The 18374-nt window shown below is 39.6% G+C and overlaps 7 protein-coding genes across 10 annotated transcripts in view; 4 read left to right on the top strand and 3 right to left on the bottom strand.

The window, feature by feature from the left end:
* The first annotated feature begins 40 nt into the window (after positions 1 to 40).
* Positions 41 to 4246, top strand: Upf2 (UPF2 regulator of nonsense mediated mRNA decay). 3 transcript variants are annotated; one of them, XM_011316672.1, is made up of 3 exons: positions 41 to 187; positions 297 to 375; positions 448 to 4246. In XM_011316672.1, the coding sequence occupies exon 3, from the start codon at positions 534 to 536 to the stop codon at positions 3957 to 3959; it is 3426 nt and encodes a 1141-aa protein (XP_011314974.1). In that variant the 5' UTR covers positions 41 to 187; positions 297 to 375; positions 448 to 533; the 3' UTR covers positions 3960 to 4246. The 3 variants fall into 3 exon arrangements, with proteins under 3 accessions (XP_011314974.1, XP_011314975.1, XP_011314973.1); XM_011316673.1 differs by having other exon boundaries at positions 436 to 4246; XM_011316671.1 differs by having other exon boundaries at positions 180 to 375.
* Positions 4247 to 4398: 152 nt separating this feature from the next.
* icln (chloride nucleotide-sensitive channel icln) lies at positions 4399 to 6213 on the bottom strand. The gene is made up of 7 exons (XM_011316674.1): positions 5998 to 6213; positions 5837 to 5925; positions 5509 to 5637; positions 5298 to 5443; positions 5049 to 5195; positions 4836 to 4928; positions 4399 to 4738 (listed from the first exon to the last, which is right to left on the bottom strand). Exons 3-7 carry the CDS (start codon positions 5625 to 5627, stop codon positions 4647 to 4649), a joined length of 597 nt encoding a protein of 198 aa, XP_011314976.1. The 5' UTR covers positions 5628 to 5637; positions 5837 to 5925; positions 5998 to 6213; the 3' UTR covers positions 4399 to 4646.
* A 227-nt stretch (positions 6214 to 6440) lies between these two features.
* On the top strand, positions 6441 to 10935 carry Dis3l2 (Dis3 like 3'-5' exoribonuclease 2). The gene is made up of 2 exons (XM_011316665.1): positions 6441 to 6759; positions 6878 to 10935. Exon 2 carries the CDS (start codon positions 6896 to 6898, stop codon positions 9530 to 9532), a length of 2637 nt encoding a protein of 878 aa, XP_011314967.1. The 5' UTR covers positions 6441 to 6759; positions 6878 to 6895; the 3' UTR covers positions 9533 to 10935.
* Positions 10598 to 15092, bottom strand: LOC105273931 (E3 ubiquitin-protein ligase MARCH6). Of its 2 annotated transcripts, none has more exons than XM_011316666.1 (4): positions 14907 to 15092; positions 12628 to 14386; positions 11935 to 12394; positions 10598 to 11789 (listed from the first exon to the last, which is right to left on the bottom strand). In XM_011316666.1, exons 2-4 carry the CDS (start codon positions 14326 to 14328, stop codon positions 11056 to 11058), a joined length of 2895 nt encoding a protein of 964 aa, XP_011314968.1. In that variant the 5' UTR covers positions 14329 to 14386; positions 14907 to 15092; the 3' UTR covers positions 10598 to 11055. The 2 variants fall into 2 exon arrangements, with proteins under 2 accessions (XP_011314968.1, XP_011314969.1); XM_011316667.1 differs by having other exon boundaries at positions 12661 to 14386.
* Positions 15093 to 15210: 118 nt separating this feature from the next.
* Positions 15211 to 16623, top strand: LOC105273932 (uncharacterized protein C7orf50 homolog). Its single transcript, XM_011316668.1, has 3 exons — positions 15211 to 15746; positions 15836 to 16010; positions 16168 to 16623. Exons 1-3 carry the CDS (start codon positions 15535 to 15537, stop codon positions 16444 to 16446), a joined length of 666 nt encoding a protein of 221 aa, XP_011314970.1. The 5' UTR covers positions 15211 to 15534; the 3' UTR covers positions 16447 to 16623.
* On the bottom strand, positions 16553 to 17396 carry LOC105273933 (thioredoxin, mitochondrial). The gene is made up of 3 exons (XM_011316670.1): positions 17078 to 17396; positions 16878 to 17001; positions 16553 to 16786 (listed from the first exon to the last, which is right to left on the bottom strand). The coding sequence occupies exons 1-3, from the start codon at positions 17233 to 17235 to the stop codon at positions 16670 to 16672; spliced, it is 399 nt and encodes a 132-aa protein (XP_011314972.1). The 5' UTR covers positions 17236 to 17396; the 3' UTR covers positions 16553 to 16669.
* A 620-nt stretch (positions 17397 to 18016) lies between these two features.
* The window catches only part of LOC105273987 (vacuolar protein sorting-associated protein 37B-like), a 3553-nt gene continuing 3195 nt past the window's right edge, over positions 18017 to 18374 (top strand). Inside the window, exons 1-2 of the mRNA XM_011316759.1 lie at positions 18017 to 18127; positions 18237 to 18370. Coding sequence (XP_011315061.1) covers positions 18017 to 18127; positions 18237 to 18370 — 245 coding nt within the window. The remainder of the gene's footprint in view (positions 18128 to 18236; positions 18371 to 18374) is intronic.

Genomic DNA, 18374 nt, shown 5'->3' with positions numbered 1-18374 from the left:
CGTAACCCTATTTCTCGTTGGCCATTCCGAATAAAACGCATTTCTCATGGGTCAATTGACTATATCATCAACAATTCAACACAACGGGATCAAGTGGCGCGCGTTCGATCTGTAGAGAAAATAATGCACATGCCTGCATAAGCGTTTGTTATTTCGGTATTTGGCGCTACTATCGAACTTATTCCAGGTTATTTTATCATTAATATTATTATAAATAAAGATTATCAGCGTGCTAATTGTTAGTTATCACTGCACTGTTGCCATTATTACAACATGATTGATTTTTAATTCTGTAGGCCAAGGGAATTGAACGGTCTGATCGTCACGATCATACGTCGTTCAATGAATATAAATAATGAACTGTGAAACAACTAGGTTAGTTTTTGATAGTTCTTGAAGAATAACAGGACGAGGATTATTATTTCTAATGGACAGTTTCAATTGTAGGAAAGTCATAATGATAGAATTAAGAAGGTGAGTGAAACTTAACCTCACAGATTGCTGTGGCATAAGGATATTACAAAGAAATAACAATGACGGAAAAGGAGAAGGATGTAAAAGAGGGAGGTGAAGATCCTCCAGCCACGGAAAGTCTTCCCCCGGAGGAATTGACTGAGGATGACAGACAATTTCTCATGGACTACATCAAGGAAGTGGAACAGAGACTGAGCGTTAAAGAAGAAATCCGTTCTGCTAATCTCAATCCAATGAGACCACCGGACTCGTTTTTTAGTAAACTCGATTCAAATCTCAAAAAGAACACAACCCTCGTGAAGAAACTAAAGACATTAAGTGGAGTTCAGGTAGATCAGCTCCTTAAAGACATGAGTAATTTGAATTTGACAAAGTATATAAGCGAAATAGCCACGGCCCTAGTTGATGCTAAACTCAAGATGACGGATGTTCAGCCAGCGATAAAAGTCTGCTCATTCCTCCATCAGACGTATGCGGAATTCTCCAGTCATTTTTTTGAGAATTGGCAGAGGGTTCTGAGTCTTAAGGTAGGGGATAAAATCGCCAATCCTAGCAAACTCAGAGTCGACCTCAGGTTTTACGCTGAATTGGTGAATGCTGGGATTTTCACCCACAAACAGGGTCTCTCTCTTCTTGGCTCTGTGCTGACCGTTTTGATAAATATGGACAAGGAGGAACATAACAATGCCAGCATTATACTGAGCTTTTGCCGTCATTGCGGTGAGGATTATGCCGGGCTGGTACCACGACGTGTTCGGCAGCAATCAGATAAGCTCAATATTTCGGTACCAAAGAGTAAATTGTTGGGACCGGATAAACAGCAGAATGTACGTGCTCTATTACGGGAATATTACAACTCGCTGTGTAAACACGTGTTGAAGGAGCACAAAGAATTACAGGCATTTGAGAAGCAGAATAGGAAAATTCTCCAGACAAGGGGAGAACTCAGCTCGGAGAGGAAGGAGAAGTTTGAAACTCTTCAGCTTTCCTACGAGCGTTTGACGGCAAGTGTCCAGAATTTTGCAGAAACTCTCGATGAAGTAATTCCAGAGCTGCCAATCGACGCTGAAATCAAAGCGGATACTGAGGAATCTCTAAAGATGATCAGCGAGGGAGAAGAGAACAATATGATAGAGGACATGTGGGGGGACGAAGAGACGAGAAGGTTCTATGAAGTTCTCCCTGATCTTACGGTCTTTTTACCTGGGGCTTATCTTAAGGAAGTCGCCAAACCAGAAACGCCCATCACTGAGGAAGCTCTCGACGAGGAAATAACGTTCGATGAGCTCGAGGACATTGATAGGGTCGAGGAGACAGAGGCTGAGGTTGAGGAGCCCCAGGTGGCCAACATCAGTAATAAAATTCTGCTTGATGCCTTTTTGACTCATCTTCCTAATTGTGTGAATCGAGAGATGATCGATAACGCTGCTGTTGACTTTCTCATTAATTTAAACACCAAGCACAATAAGAAGAAACTCATAAAAGCTCTCTTCGGAGTTTCCAGAATCCGCTTGGATTTGTTACCATTCTACTCTCGAATAGCTGCTATTCTCCATCCTGTGATGCCAGATGTTGGGAATGAGCTGTGTGCAATGCTGAAACAAGATTTTAAATACCATGTGCGGAAAAAAGATCAAATTAACATTGAGTCCAAAGTGAAAGTAGTTCGGTACATTGGGGAACTCGTAAAGTTCAAGCTTTATTCGAAAATTGAAGCCCTCTACTGTCTTAAAGTTCTACTCCACGATTTCACTCATCATCACATTGAAATGACGTGTAATTTACTAGAGACCTGCGGTAGATTTCTATTCTGCTCCATAGATTCTCATCAGAGGACAAACGTTTATCTGGAACAAATGATGAGGAAAAAAGCAGTCACGGCTTTGGATTCAAGGTACGTAACAATTATTGAAAATGCGTATTATTTTGTTAATCCACCGGAATCCACTGGTGGTATAATGAAGAAAGAGCGTCCGCCGATGCATGAATTCATACGGAAGCTCTTGTATCAGGATTTGTCTAAGACAAACACAGACAAGGTTCTCAAGTGGATGAGAAAATTGGATTGGGATAATGATATCATCTCTTCATATGCAATAAAGTCTCTGACAGCTGCGTACAATGTCAAATACCTGAACATACGATGTGTTGGGAGTCTTCTCGCTGGATTAGTGGCTCACTACGAGGCCATCGGGCCGAGTGTCGTTGATGGTGTCCTCGAGGACATTCGACTCTGCATGGAGATCAATCTTCCTAAATATAACCAACGGCGCATTGCAATGGTGAAATACCTCGGTGAGCTGTACAATTACAGAATGGTGGAGAGTGGAGATATATTCAGAACTCTCTACCTCCTGATTACTTTCGGGGTGAGCATGGATCATAATTTACCGAGTGTCCTCGACCCACCAGATCACCTCTTTCGACTAAGGCTCGTGTGTACATTGCTTGAGACCTGTGGCCAGTACTTCAGCGGTGGCTCCAGTAAGAAGAAACTCGACTATTTTCTCATATTCTTTCAGAATTACTACTGGTACAAGTACTCAGATCCCATTTGGACGACGGACAATCCCTTTCCAATCGGCATTGATTACATGTATCACGATACCCTCGCTATGCTCAGACCAAAAATCCAACTCTTCCAAAGTTTTAAAGAAACACAAGCCGCCATCGACGAGCTGAAAAACACACTTTATCCAACGTTAGACACTGCTAAGAGAGACATGGAACGAGTTGAGGGTGATTCTGATATGGCCACTATTCCAGAAACTGACGAAGATCAGCCTGCCGTCATTGGTGATCTTCACTTCGAGGAATCTGAGGATATCTCCGAGGCACACTCTGACGAGGAGTGGATGGATCCTGAGAGAGATGATAATCATGGAACTGGAGAGAATACTCAGGGTGAGCAGAGTCTCTCTCAGGGAATGAGTGAGGGAGTTGTTCTAGATGCCTCGGAGTTAAATGCTGCACTCCCTGCAGGACCCAAACGTGTCAGTTGTCCAGAGGATGATGACTTCCTCTCTGCTCTCGATAAGATTGTTTCTGATAATATTCAGGATCGAATGAGGGACAATGTCAAGCCCCAGCAAGTCGATATTTCTGTTCCCATTCATGTTAAGAGTACTAAGAAAACATACGAACAGCTCCAGGAAGGTCCATCCGACAATTCTACGGTAGATTTTGTTCTCATGGTTAGGAAGGGTAACAAGCAGCAGTACAAGAGCCTTGCAGTTCCAGTTTCTTCTGAATTAGCTAAGAATCTACGCAATCGAGAGCAGGAGCAGAAGGAGGAAAAAGAACGTGTAAAGAGATTGACATTGAATATTACTGAGAGACAGGAGGAAGAGGATTATCAAGAGACCATTAACCAAGGAACAAGACCAGTTACAGTGAATCTTAATCGTGAGAGAAGGCAAAAATACAATCACCCCAAAGGTGCACCAGATGCTGATCTCATATTTGGCCCCAAAAAAATTCGCTGACCAATTACTCCATTGATTGTTCCGTCTGCCTTTTATAAGAAGCACGAAAAATTTAATTTTCTCATTATCAGCCAACTTCCATAAATTTCCAAATAGTCCTCATGCATATTGTGTATATGTTATACTTTTAGTTGATGGCAATGATTGATTTTCTCATTAACTAGATACATCTTCTAAAAATCGTCCAATTAACACGTATTCATTTCCCAAACTGAATCGTTTTCATCTATGAAACATCAATTAATTGAATTTCAGTAGGATTTATGTGTATTCCATTCAATCTCCTTCAGTCAATTACTGAACATAATTAGTAAAAAGTCTGTGATTACTGCTTGTAGGCCAAATCCACTACAAATAGCTCGTCAATAAATTCCACTTTAAAACCATATATTATCAAATGCAGAAAATTAAATCGGCAATTCGGGAGTAAAAAATTTCATCGGTTTATGATTAATGTTTATTTCTATGAAATTATTGTATTGCCATGTACAAAATGAATATAAATAAAGTTTTAGTGCTTGGAGGATGGCGAGTGTATGTTACTACATGCTCACTGACGTTAGCTAATACGAATGCATTGTGTGAATGTATTTTCTTATAGTCAGCAATGTTGGAAATCAGTGTTAATAGAACCTAAATGCATATTTATTATAGCCCTTGTTCTCTGGATTACTTTTCTATGGCATTTTACGGTTCTTCTTCAGCATCCTCGAACTGGGCAGCCTCAATATCCATCGCTTCCTCTGAGTCATTGCCATTATGGTTTCCTATTGATTGATCTGGAAAAAAAATATTTGATTATTCATTCTGTAAGTAAATAGAAGGGCAGACATCCGGTATCAAATAGTAAATGAAATTAATCGATTTCCTTTTTACCTGAAGGTAAAATATAAGATGCATCGCCACCTCCAACTTCGTAGTATTCGAAATCGTCTTCTTCCTCAGCGTCTTCATAGATATCTTCTTCAGCTGGAGAAAGAATTGAATTTAAAGCGAGCAGACAGTCATGTGGCTGTTTTACTTTTTGTTTTTTTCTTTAAGGATGAATATGGGGAAATAGTGAAAACAATTTTCTGTCGTTGTTTTTACCATCGGAAAAACTGTCCTGCGGGTCGGGGTGAAGTTCTTGACATTGATTCATAGCATGAAACATCGCATCAAGGTTATTAACATTATCTGGTGCGAATCTCATTTCGGTAAGAGGTATTTCGGAATCATCGTCCTCTCCGGAGTCATCTTCATTTTGATCAAGTTGAACATTCGAAAGAAAAACTTACATTAAAACACGTGTAATATGCAAAAAATGAAGAATAATGTGAAATTGATTTACAGATTTACCTTCTAGATCAAGTTTAGTATCAATCATAATATAGAGACACTGGCGCGGATGGACCACCTGATCTCGCGATATTGCGTGCAATGAGATATTTGGATACTGCAGGGCAAAACCTTGTTGAGTTGAACTTTCAATCCATGCCAGGACACTAGGCAAAATACAGTATTATCGATATTCCCTGAATAACTAAATGAGATAATCACTTGTATTTACCTTTCAGTTATGTAAAGAGTGCCCTTTCCAATTTCTCTGTCACTCACATAAACCGTAGTGTTTTGTTCCTCGTGCCTGACTCCTTCTTGAGGTGCGAAGACATTGCTCAAAATAACCATGTTTCGTCGTCTACATAACACGAATGAACAACAAATTAAAGAACCACAGTTAGTCCTCACATAAGCCAAATTTCTGAGATTTAAACAAATTAGAAAATCGTGATATTGGTGAAGGGGTATACCAGTCTAACTCTGATTACGGTGATTCACTTGACTTCATGCCTGTCGAAGCCAAATAAAATAAAAATAGTCATGTGAATGATAATTACCTCCTGCAGTCCTTAAAATTTTCCGAATATCACAGCAAAATGCACCCTCGTACTTCCCACAATTTAGCGATTACGTTTTTCACCCCTGACTACAAAGAATGATGCAAATAAAGCAATGAAGTAAATGAACCAAATGAAGCTTGCGAATTACGAAAGCTTACTGTACTACTGGTGTAATCAACACTTTCACCAACAGGATATTTTCTCCTTCAAGTTCAGTCAGATCAAATAGATGATCAAAACGAGGAATATGTAACGGAGTGACAATCGTTCGTTAACCGAACGCTCGTCTGTTGACACTAGACTCGTACAGAAGAATCAGCGATCAGCAGGTTTTTACTTTTTTAATTCGTTCATGCATATCGTGTATGTGTAGTGTGTGTGGTTATCACTTCAGAGAGCAGCACCGGACGGAGAGCACATAACAGAATTGACAGTTGTTGATTGTCGCTCCTCATAGTAGTAATCGATTCTCCAAATCATTTAGCAGCTATTAACCATTTTTAATTAAAAAAAAAAATTTTTTTGGCTCAGCTTATGTCATAAGTTAATTAATTTATAATAAAGAAACTAATTTTCCCGAAATTTTAAAGCAAAATTATAAAATATTTCGAAACCATCTTTAAATGAATAAACATAATTGATTGTTCATTTGTTAAGTATAGGGTAGATTTATTCCTATTTTTAAAATACTCCGCGTGTATGTTTCGCTGAATCAGCACCCTCTGTCTGTGAAACGGCACTGTGCACCTCAAAACGGGTTTTGATATCAGTAGAGGCTCTTTGGTTGTAAATTCCATCCATTTAGTATTTTGTTTTTATATAGATCGATGTTTATAATTTTTGTTTCGTCCTTGGGACCATGCATTATTTTCTGTTCCGACCTACAGCATTAAAGCGAAAGTGATTCGTCATTGATCCAGGTAAAATTATTCAATCCTCAATTATTCAAAATATCCTGAACCTATATATAATAAGTAATAACATGTACCATCCAATGTAGACACAAGCGAAAAATTATTCTAACATTTTGCGTTACAGACGTAATAATTTCCAGTAATGGCTGATGCAGATCACGAAACGAAAAAGTCATCTCGAAGAAGGAAACGTGGGTCAGGAAAGTACCGGAAGTTGGTGAATGAGATCAGCAGATTAGTCCAAAATGAGATCCAAAAGTGTGGGAAACAATGCAAAGGTGAGGAATTAACGAAAAATGAATGTACTCCAATCTTCAACCAGTCGGAGAATCAAGAAACTGAATTAAAATGCCGGATACGCCGGAGACGCCGGAGACGTCGGAGAGCAAAGAAGATAGAGATGGAAGAGTCGGCAACGAAGACTAAAACTTCACGCGACAGCAGCAATGATCAATCACCCTGCAATTCCAATCCAAGCAAATGCGTTACTGATATATCGATATCAAAAGACATCAAACGCATCCTTATCGATATTTCAAAGATGGCAATCACCAGGCTGGACCCGCGTGATTCTCCACAGTCACTGCGAGGGATCAACACTTGTTCAGAACTCAGTCCTCAGAACTTCGCATTTCCCAAGTCAATCAAGCGAGAGAGGATGAGGGAGATACTAACCGAAAAGTCCCAGGCCTCACAAAGGTACACAACAGGAGTCTTGAAAGTCAACAATAAGAATCCAAAATATTCTTACGTGTCCAGTGCAAACAATGATGAGGATATCCTAATCCATGGCTACTGCGACAGGAATCGTGCAATGGAGAAGGACGTTGTAGTGATTCAGATCCATCCCGAGGACAAGTGGATACACACAGCTGATGGCACAGTCCAGAAAACTGCCTTTATCGTATCCATTCTCGAGAAAGTCCACCCCAGGACGGCAATTGGTATTCTAGTTTATCAGAAAGAAGTCCTGAAGTTTCATCCAAGAGATCCCAAGTTCCCAGTCATGACGATCGATCCACAAACACTCCCAGATAAATTCAAGGAAATGAGTAATATAAAGAAAACACTATTCATTGCGAAAATGCTCAACTGGTCGACGCCGTCTCAGTGTTCAGGAAAAATTTTGGAAAAAATCGGGGACGCTGGAGATCTGGAGGCAGAGACTCAGGCAATACTCCTTGAGAATGGCTTAGACGTAACTCCGTACGATGAGGCACTGTACAAGGACTTTCCAGGCCCGGATTATGTTTTTCAAGAGACTGATCTACATGGAAGGGAGGATTGGAGGGCGAATTGCGTATTCACGATTGATCCAGCTACTGCTGTCGATCTAGATGATGCTGTGTCATGTAGAAAACTTGACAATGGAAATTTCCAAGTTGGTGTTCATATTGCTGATGTTACCTATTTTCTGGAAGCTTCTTCGCCACTTGATAAAATGGTGTCAAAACGAGCCACCACAATCTACCTTGCCAATACTGCCTACCACATGCTGCCAAAACCCCTTTGTCAACTGTGTTCTCTTCTACCTGGAAAAAACCGCCTAACATTCTCGGTAATCTGGGAGTTGACACCCACTGGTGACGTAGTGAATCATCGTTTTACACGCAGTATCATCAACTCCTGCTTTCAAATGTCGTACCAGCAGGCCCAAAGGATGATAGACAAGCCAGACCTAGACTGGTCAGAAGTCGATCTTCCTAACATACAAAATGGTTTCACGGCATCTGACATCTCCCAAGCAGTCAACGACTTGTTCTCCATCGCAAACTCACTGAGATCAGGACGATTCGAGGGTGGAGCGTTAAAGATTGACCAACCAAAAGTCCAGATTATTTTAGACGAGGCAACGAGGCTACCAATATCTTACTGCCTCGAGGAACGACTCGAAAGTAATAATCTCATAGAAGAATTTATGCTCCTTGCCAACATGACAGTGGCCAATCACCTCCACAAGAAATTCCCAAAAACTGCCCTCCTTCGTCATCATAATCCCCCTAAATTGCACACTCTATCCAAGACTTTGCACCCTCTAAAAAATTTAGGGGTTCACCTGGATACAGCGTCCGCTGGAACACTCCATACGAGTATATCAAAGTGCGAACAGGCAATTGAGAAAGGACAGGCATATACTGAAGAGGAGTTTGTTGCCAATTGTAGGATGATGGTGATAAACTCGCTGTGTGCTCAATCAATGGTAAGAGCTAATTATATTTGTTCTGGAACTGTGAAGACAAAATCTCGCCTGAGGCATTACGCCTTGAATGTTCCTCTCTACACGCATTTCACGTCTCCAATCAGGAGATACGCTGATTGCATTGTCCACAGATTGCTAGCCTTTGATCTCGAAAACACTCCATTGCCGAAAGACTGGAGCTCTGAATTATGCGCTAATCTAGCGAAGAATTGTAACAAAATGAAGGACAGTGCCAAATCTGCTCAAGAGAAGAGTAATGAAATTTATTTCATTAAGTTAATCGCTCACACTGGAGCGACTGGACAGCTCGCCATTGTTATGACTGTTAGACAGCACAATCTTGATATTATTCTGTGCCATGTAGGGCTGACACTTAAAGTTGAGCTGTCTGAGACTCAAAATTATGCAACTGTTGAGTATACTAATGATGATTCTGTTGGCACTGTTAAAATTCTCTGGAAGGAGCCAGAAGTGACACAAGTCATCAATGTATTTACCATCCTCAATGTTAGAGTGAGGAAGCATCCAAAAGTTTATGGAATACAGGCGACTCTCATACCTCCAGAAATCAATTACTGATTTTTTTCGTTCAATGCTTAGATTCTGTCCATTTTTGAGAGATATTTATTTGTTGGATTTTTCGCAATATTCAGGAAGGTTTCCGTTGAAAATGTTTTGGAGCTGACAATTGTAATATTCCGTAATCAAATTTATTTTTTGTATCATTGTGCAGAGAAAGCATCTATGAATTAGCAGACAAACAAAAAGATTGTTGATGAGAATGATGACCTCTATATTATGTGAATAAATATATCAATCATGAAAATAAAGAGAATTTGATTCCATTACATTTTTTTATTATTGATAACTAAAATAAATTTACACGTTTTTCTTTCATACATGCATCTCTGGTCTTCAAATACAAGGGAACATTCTTTGAAAATTAATGAGAGAAAGAAGTAATAATAAAAATACTGGTTCCATTTATTTCGCTTTGATTATTATATTATTTTGAATTCATTTCTTCTATTTACACGAGGGACTATCCATTTCTACATAAATCGTGTACCTATGGTACAATTTCATGCGAAATTATTTGTTTCTGTATAAACGAAAGAGAAGAAAATCAGGTCATTTAAGGAAAATTTTATATATTTTATTTCTACTAACTTTACTCAAAATTTCCATTTCTGTTTTTTTTGCCCCCTTAACTAGCAAATATAGATAAAATTCTTACCATAAATTTTGAGTACTTCTTTGTTGTTTACGATAAATAAATTCCCATAAAATTATTCTGGGATAACCGGGCTAACTATGATTTACAATTACCTCGGCTCTAGTTAACTGGTTTACACAGCTTACATCATTCAGGAGGAACAAGTGAGAATATTTGATTTTCAAGATCATCCTAAGAGTGGAAGTTTTTCCCAAGTTTATTTTTTCTAAGTAATCAGGGAGTAGATCGAGCATATGCAGTCCAATTATCATACCAATTACCTTTATCATAAATTTATTACAAAAAATTGCAGTTGTGCGATAAAAATCAAATCAAATCCTCCCACATACCGGCATTTTTTCAATCTCAAAACTTTTTTAATTCGAATCCATTTTTGTAATATTATGCAAAATAATAAGAAAGCAAAATTGGAAAACGAAAACAGTCTTTCTGATTTATTCAGCATCATCTACATAAATATATTAGTTCTATTAAAAATTGAAATGGTCAACGTAAAGTTATGAAATCCCCTTCGATATTTTCTTCTGGATTTTCACACGTGACAAAATAAGAATGTACACGAAGTTAAACCTAACTCCTCTAGCTCCATCCCTTTACAATTTCCTTCTGACATGTTCTCGAAGGAAATACTCTATATCGATATTAAAAAAAAAAAGGGTTTTCTGTCATTATTTTAAATTTGATCGTTTCCCCTGGAATCCTCGCACCAGAAAAATTCATACTTGACATTCATGTTTTTTCCTTTAGAAAGTAAAAACTTTCACTCCAGAACTTCAATATTTAACAAACACGTGATGGACAAATCGTTCTGAGTTTTCATTTTTTATGAAAAAAAAAATCTTAATTCTCAGTTGGAAGTATTTTGTTAACTCGACCTCTGAGACTGTTGTTTATTACGATGCTCATAGTTAACGAGCCTCTGGCCAACAAGATACTTATCATTTTTGATGTGCTCGTACAATTTTCTAAACTGTCGAATATGAAAAGTTATTAATACACAAACCGATATGATAAGTAATAAAAATGGATAGAGTCGTCGTGCAATGAGTATTTGTGTCTGTAAATTCGTAACGAACAGTGGTATAATGCCATAAGCAATGGCATAAGGTATAGCAAGTGCAAGCCCAAAAACACAGATAACAGGTGCTGCTAATTCAGTGATGACAAATTTAAGATCCATCTCCCTGACACCGTCGTTATACGCTCGCTCAATAGCGATTCGGAGTTTCCATTCGGGTCCCATCATCGTAATGGCTGTTGCTATTTTCGTGTATAAAACGCCGAGTGCCCAATCCTGCCAGATGAATAGTATTGGATTTTGCTCGAGTGGAACACGAAGTGGTACCACCACAACTAGTTCGAGCAGAAGGCCAAATAACAGGGGAATAACACCAACTAGAAGAACAAAAGCTATTGATGCACGTACACTGACAATAGCCCAGTGTTTTATTCTGTCAATAATTGCACGGCGGCCACGGGGTAACCAGGAAAAGGCGAGGGCAAGGCCACGGGCAGCTGCCCAACAGACGTAGGTACCACAGGCTACTGTGTAAATTTCGTGAACACGTCCTGAGAAGACTACCATTGTATCGCCAACATCTGAACGAGAATCGATAATATTAGAGCGAGTGATTTCATCGACCTATTTGAATAGATTAAAAATATGCTGGATAGAATTCGATTGCGAGATTGTCGAGAATATTAAAATAGCTGTTCAATATTCATGGGAATATTTTTTACTTACTGTTGACTGGTACGACGGGTGGTAAAACCGGTGGTGATGGCGCAGGAGCTCCGACCATCCACAAAGCCATGACCCTTCTCCCCAACCAAACGGGTAATGTCATTGCAATGAGACTAGCAACAACAAGAGAGAGACAAACACAGAGCAAAAGCCCAACAAGTCTCGCTGGGAACCATCTGGATCTTGTATAGGGTTGGTATCCTGGTGGGCCACCTCTCTGTCTCATCTGAGCTGCTGCCTGATGGGCAGCTCCCAGATCGTGTTGCGGTTCTTCAATCACAGCGTTGTCCTGATCATCTCGTTGATCTCGTAGAAGATACGATTGGAGATCGAGCATCCACGCCACTGCCTGACACCAGCCACGAATGATGGCTTTCAACCATGTACGAGTGTGAGACTGCTCCAGTAATGCTGGCAGAATCACTTGGAGCAGGAGCAATTCCAACGATAGTTCACTCACCTAAAATTTAAGATGCATTTGTGGAATTACACATTATGCTTCTATAATGGGTATTCCTGTGGGTTATCGAAATCTCAGACCTCTGTATTGGACATTTTCATACAATCAAACTTCCAGTGAATGTAGAAAGGACAAAATATTAGAGAACATGGAAATTCATGAAATGCCCTCACACAATCTTTGAAAATCCCCAATGGAGGGTCTGTGACTTGGAAAATTCACAGGCAACTCACCTGAAAAAAAAATTTCGAATTCGGCGTAATTACCTGAGCCTCAGTCTGGACAGTAACAGTGTATGGTAGGAATCCAGGTAATGCCCACCTGAGAATTCTCACTGGTAGCCACAGCATAAGTAAAATTGCAGTACCAAAAATAACAGCGGAGGCAACGAGTCTCCTGGCGTGCCTCAAAATTGGAAGATGAATCATCTCTTGTATTGGTGAGAAATCAGGATCATTGAGATTCCTGAGGAACCAGAGAACGCCGGGTCTGAGGACCTCCCTCAGCAGCAAAATGAACGATGCGAAGTAGTAAATATAAACCATGCCCACCAACCAGTGAATGAACATACAGGTGCCAGGTGCAATTCTGAATGAGGATTCTCTGTCCTTCAAAGTGGCATCAAACATAGCCAATGAACATATGTCGAGCCACCAGCCACATACAAGTGGCAAAACTCCAATCTCCACGACAGATAGCAGTGACACCTTGACGACGACATAGCAGAGCCCCAAAATTCTCTGAGACCGTTGGAAGCCAAAGAGTGCAGCAAGGGTATGAAGAACCACTAAAGTCCCTCCAATGACTCCATACCCACATAACGTGGTGACAAGTCCCTCAAAGTGTGAAGCAGCAGCGTGTTCTTGTAATCCAAGTCCAATAATAGTAAAATGCCCTATATTGTATGGACAGAAAGCAAACACTAGAATGAACAGAGTATTCAGGGAAATCACCCAGAAAACATGTTCGAGGAAGAGTAGAGATCCATCAAGTCCCAGGAGTCTCTCCCACGTGAGCTCCTCAGCAGGTCTATCCCACTCCATGGGATTCCAGTTAGCTTCTTCAGCTTCTCCACCGGCTTGAGCTTGATCCTGAACTTGAGCTCTCCAGCCCTCCGCAGGCTCCTCCTGAGCAGCTGGCACCTCTCCCTGGGCCGCATCCTCGTTGTTGTTGACAAGGCCAGGATGTTCAGGGTTGTTCTCAGCAATCTCTCGATACAGAGGATGTTGCTCCTCATTATTCTGCCGCGGTGGCTCGTCTACAAATGGGGGAATATTGTTGTTTTCTCTCACATTAGCCCCAGCGAAATGCTGGGGTTCCTCCAACAGTTGGGCCTCCTCGACCTGAGGTGCCTCAGCATGATTGACGTCAGGTGGCATGAGTGGAGCGTCCCTCTCCAGCCAGTCTGGACCACCTGCATGGAGAATTTGCTCTCTCAACCAGACCAGACCGATGAAGGCGAATAGAGTACACGTCACAACGAAACAACCGTGGAAAACGTCTGAGGAGATGTTGTCTGTTGATATCATGTCCATTGGAAGGGACATTATTCGAACGAGGTCGAGAGATCCACTGAAGAGTGCTCGATACGTTCGACAGGCTGTCAAAGGCACAACACCCAACCAGGCTAAGGCCACCAGGGTGTAGTGTAACCAATACTTCACTGCTGTTACGATACTGGAGACAAGACCACCCACTACGTCCCTAATTGGAAGACGACGGGGCATGTCTGGACTGTAGATTGGAGTGAAGGAAAATCTGTGACCACAAAGCTCGCAGTATTCCTTCCGGGAGTATCTCATCCACTGGACGAGACACTCCTGGTGAATCCATTTTATGCTCCCTGTGCATATGCAGGGGTGAAAAAGGGGACGGTCTGCTAGACCTTCCGATCTACACACCCTGCAGATATCTGCTAACATGTCCTCCGTCATGTTCACAGGCTCGAACTTTTCTTTTCGATTAAATCCTTCAGCTTATTCCTCCTCAACGCTGCAAACGTTAACATAATGTGGAGAAATTGGTCAATCCTTGTTTCATTAGTTTTTCACTTCTTGGCAATTTTATTCCCGGTAAGACGTCTACTGTTTAATTATCCATTATTGAGAGTATTTAAGAAAAGTTTTCATCGTCAATACAGTGGAACTTAGTGTCTCCAGAAATGGTGATTCGATTCGATTCAAGGACAGTTGGTAATTATAATAATTATAGTTGTGATGGTCGATCGAGGAAAATGCGCAGAATTTGTAGGAGAATTGATAAGTTTGGTGGAGAATAATCAAGCAGTTAAAGTAATTAAATACCCATGTGAACTTTCACATCATCAACATCGGACATCAGAATTGTAAATTGAGAGACATTAACTAGGTTATACTTGTGAGGAAAACATTACCTTTTAGCAAAATCTACTTTCCTTTTATTGTGGAAAAAATGTGAGTTAATGAGTTTGATATGTGAAGCGTTTTACCACAGGAATTATTATTCCAATTATTTTTAGAATTCGTGTACTTACCGAGAAGTGTGAGCGTAAAAATACGTGAAATCGAAAACTGAAAATTATCCCAAAAATATTGAGTTTGCTTTTTCTTTCCAGGTGTTTCTGTGGTACTTATAGGGGGCATATCCACAAATTTGACAATTACTCGGTAAAAATCCCTAGAAAATGGTTACTTTCAATGGTTCGTGGTGGCAGTATGACTTACATTTTTTCAGGAGATATGTATATCCCCGTCCTCTCTGCCGTGGGGTTGGTACTAAATTCCTTGACACTCCATTCCAGGCCTCTACACAGGTATATCCTCAGTGCATGATTCAGTCATTCGAAAACGTGTTCATCCTCTGGAAGTCAAAATGAGGATCATCGACTTAAACTCATTGAAAAAGATATAAAATTTCGTTGTTTCAATTAAATTATCGATTTTATAAGGAAAATAAAATTCTATGAATTAAGTCATCGTCCAAAGTGGTGTATTCTGTATTTTCTATCATAATAATCGATTAAAATCATTTAAAGGTTAGAAACAAATTGTCATCACCTGATTAGAAACAAACGAAAAAACTAAACTGACCAGTGACATAAGATGAATATGTTTCCTTCAAAAAGCGTTAATCAATAAACTGATTGATAATTCACCGTAATAATGGCGAGAAGTTCTAGTAATGACGATGTTATGACCATTGAACCGAAAAGCGAGAAGAAATTGAAGAAGAAGGTGATATCAGTGACTGATGAGAATGAAGGAGCAACATTTAGTAAACCAGAGGGGAACGCAAAGAAATCGAAGAGAAAAAGAACAGAAATAGTCGAAGCTCCAGAGGAGGACCCACCTAAGAAGCCGAAGAAGGCAAAAAAGTTTGTATCATTTTAATAACAAAGCGTTAGCACCGTCTTATTTATAAGATAGTAGCTTGGACAATTTATTTTACTCCATGAATTTTTAGAAAAAAAGATGACACTGACAAAGCAAATGAAGAACCCGAGGGGGATGTGCCTAATAAGCCTAAGAAACCCTCAAATAGGCAACTAAAAAGAGAGAAGAAAGAGGCTATAGAAGCAGAAAAAAGGGATGCTAGTAAAGTTGAAGCTATGAACAAAGCCCTTCAGTATATTTCGACGGTAAAAAATTCAGTAATTATTAATTATTGAGTGGAGAATTGAAAAAGAAAGAGAATTAGTTTTTCATCTGTTTAAATTCAAATTTGGTTGTTTGAAAAATATCCTCTAAATAATTCGCTCTGAATTACTGTTGTAATAATAAATTTATTCATTACAGTGGAAACATGCAAAGAGTCAATGGAAATTCGAGAAACTCAAGCAAATCTGGCTGATGGATAATTTACTAGATGACTCATTAGTCCCGGAGACGATGTTCCCAACTGTCCTAGAATACTTTGAAGGCTGCAAGGGAATGGCTAGAGAGTTACTCTTGAAGAAGGGTATGGACGTCATAAAGAAATATGAAACGCAGCAAAACTCTTCTGAAGAAGTTGTAGAGACTGTGGAGTATACGAGAGCCAGACAATTGCTCCAAGCTTTACCAACAGAAACGTGAATAATCTCGAATTGATATATATTATTTAATAAAAATTTTCCACCTTATATTTTTCAAATCTGTTGTGTATAATCAACGCTCACCAATTATTCATTAAAATAATTTATAGCGAGAAAAATTCTGTATATAGACTATGCGAATGGTTCTGTACAACGAAATAAATTTCTGTTTAATCAATTGCTTTGCCTATTTGAAATACACTAAAATAGGGGAAATTCAATAATTAAGACTCGGCATATTTATCAACGAATTTCCGCAGCTTGTCGGTGTCCTGGAGTCCTACCATACGCTCGAGAACTTTTCCATCTTTCATTGCAATCAGAACGGGTACTGACTCCACCTAAAAACCAACAATTACGACACGATAATTGATCAGAAATAACGTTTACATGTTTTATACTTTATATGCGCATTCTTCATCCGAAAGGTACCTGATAATCTAGTGCAAGATCGGTGTTCTCGTCAATGTCAACTTTAGCCAACAGAATTTTCCCCTGCTTCTCCTCAATGACCGACTCCAACCGTGGAGTCAACATACGACAAGGATTGCACCACCTAAAAAATACGATATATAATCATGACTGTAATAATTCATCTCTAAAAATAATGAATTCATTTCACAACGCCTTACGTAGCAAAAAAGTCGATGATGACCGGCACCTTGGAGTTTTTAACCCTGTTATTGAAGTCTTCATTGTCCTGAACTTTGAATGCCGGAGAGGCAGCAGCACTGGCGAAACTCCTGGTCTTCAGACCTGCACGAATTACTTTCACCCCGACACGTAGCATAATGCGACAATAACTCTACAATGTTCCTATTGATATTAGAAAAAAAATATTACAATATTTCTCTCGACACCAACGAAAAAACCTATAGCTATTTAAACTTCTTGAAGTCACGAACGACGCAAAACAGGAATAATTGTGGCAAAGAGGATTGACTGAAGTAGAGGCTCAGTTCTGGGGGTTTGAATGACCCCAGCGGCATCGTAGTGCTGCATCCCAAGAGAGGGAGGGCACCACACGCAATGCTGGGGTGTAAGGTATGATACAGGGAGGTATTGCCAAGCTTTGATGTCGCCGACACCAAAACAGGGGACAAGTACCTTCAGACGTCGTACGTAGCGCTGTATAACACCTTCTCCTCATGTGCGTTTCGTCCCCACCATTCAGCGATTTCTGGCGTTTACATTTGAATGCCAGTCGAGTCGTTTGATTTTTTTTCTTTCAAATTGACATGAAAAAAAAGCTATGGCATAAAAATTCTCTACAAAAGTATAAATGAACAATGGGTATATGATTATTTCAATACGAGAGATTCTTCCCCAGTATTGACTATTTTTTCATAAATCAAGTAATTAAAGTGAAACTCTTTCCACGTCACCCAAGAGGTAGAGTCCTTGACGCGTTTTTTTTTAACGTGGTATCCCCTATAGGCCTAATCCACTAAGTCAATGGATGAGAAATTGAAAAGGAAAAAAAAATGATTTGAGAACCTGAAATCAAAAAAGAACCATGACATTTATTAATAATAAATAATAATGAATTAATAATCAATTCATCAATTTCTATGGATATTCTAGCTCCATTGTCGATGTTGAATCATCTCAGCAACACTGATTTGGGAGAAATATTGAACGATGATGGAAGATTCGAGGAAGTTGTCAATGACATAAAACAGGTGAATTATTTAATCGATGACAATAAATGGATAATAAGGCGGTTGTCTCATTATTATCTTGTCTTATTATTAGATATGCGACTTACTTACTTTTCGTGAGGTTTTCTAATTTAAAGAATTGGAATCTGAAAAGGAAGTTCTGATCGCTGGAAATCGTTCTCTGGCCGAAGTCAATCTAGCAAAGCAACCCCAACTCGAGGAGAATAAAAAATCATTACATGAACTGTCTGAGACAGGCTGTGAGCTG

This window comes from Fopius arisanus, unplaced genomic scaffold (assembly GCF_000806365.1).
Source record: "Fopius arisanus strain USDA-PBARC FA_bdor unplaced genomic scaffold, ASM80636v1 scaffold00008, whole genome shotgun sequence".
In the NCBI taxonomy this organism is placed as follows: Eukaryota; Metazoa; Arthropoda; class Insecta; order Hymenoptera; family Braconidae; genus Fopius; species Fopius arisanus.
Note: the sequence above shows the minus strand (reverse complement) of the source record. Positions and strands in the feature narration are given on the sequence as shown.

Coding starts and splice junctions, on each gene's coding strand:
- Upf2 (XM_011316672.1), top strand. CDS start 534: ATGACGGAAAAGGAGAAGGATGTAAAAGAGGGAGGTGAAGATCCTCCA.
- icln (XM_011316674.1), bottom strand. CDS start 5,627: ATGGTTATTTTGAGCAATGTCTTCGCACCTCAAGAAGGAGTCAGGCAC. Junction 5,444..5,508: donor ACTCTTTACATAACTGAAAG/GTAAATACAAGT, acceptor TATTTTGCCTAG/TGTCCTGGCATGGATTGAAA. Junction 4,739..4,835: donor ATCTTATATTTTACCTTCAG/GTAAAAAGGAAA, acceptor TTTTTTTTCCAG/ATCAATCAATAGGAAACCAT.
- LOC105273932 (XM_011316668.1), top strand. CDS start 15,535: ATGGCGAGAAGTTCTAGTAATGACGATGTTATGACCATTGAACCGAAA. Junction 15,747..15,835: donor AAGCCGAAGAAGGCAAAAAA/GTTTGTATCATT, acceptor ATGAATTTTTAG/AAAAAAAGATGACACTGACA. Junction 16,011..16,167: donor CCCTTCAGTATATTTCGACG/GTAAAAAATTCA, acceptor TATTCATTACAG/TGGAAACATGCAAAGAGTCA.
- Dis3l2 (XM_011316665.1), top strand. CDS start 6,896: ATGGCTGATGCAGATCACGAAACGAAAAAGTCATCTCGAAGAAGGAAA.
- LOC105273933 (XM_011316670.1), bottom strand. CDS start 17,235: ATGCTACGTGTCGGGGTGAAAGTAATTCGTGCAGGTCTGAAGACCAGG. Junction 17,002..17,077: donor ATCATCGACTTTTTTGCTAC/GTAAGGCGTTGT, acceptor CGTATTTTTTAG/GTGGTGCAATCCTTGTCGTA. Junction 16,787..16,877: donor ATCTTGCACTAGATTATCAG/GTACCTTTCGGA, acceptor GTTGGTTTTTAG/GTGGAGTCAGTACCCGTTCT.
- LOC105273931 (XM_011316666.1), bottom strand. CDS start 14,328: ATGACGGAGGACATGTTAGCAGATATCTGCAGGGTGTGTAGATCGGAA. Junction 12,395..12,627: donor ATTCGAAATTTTTTTTTCAG/GTGAGTTGCCTG, acceptor CTTAAATTTTAG/GTGAGTGAACTATCGTTGGA. Junction 11,790..11,934: donor ACCCGTCGTACCAGTCAACA/GTAAGTAAAAAA, acceptor ATTCTCGTTCAG/ATGTTGGCGATACAATGGTA.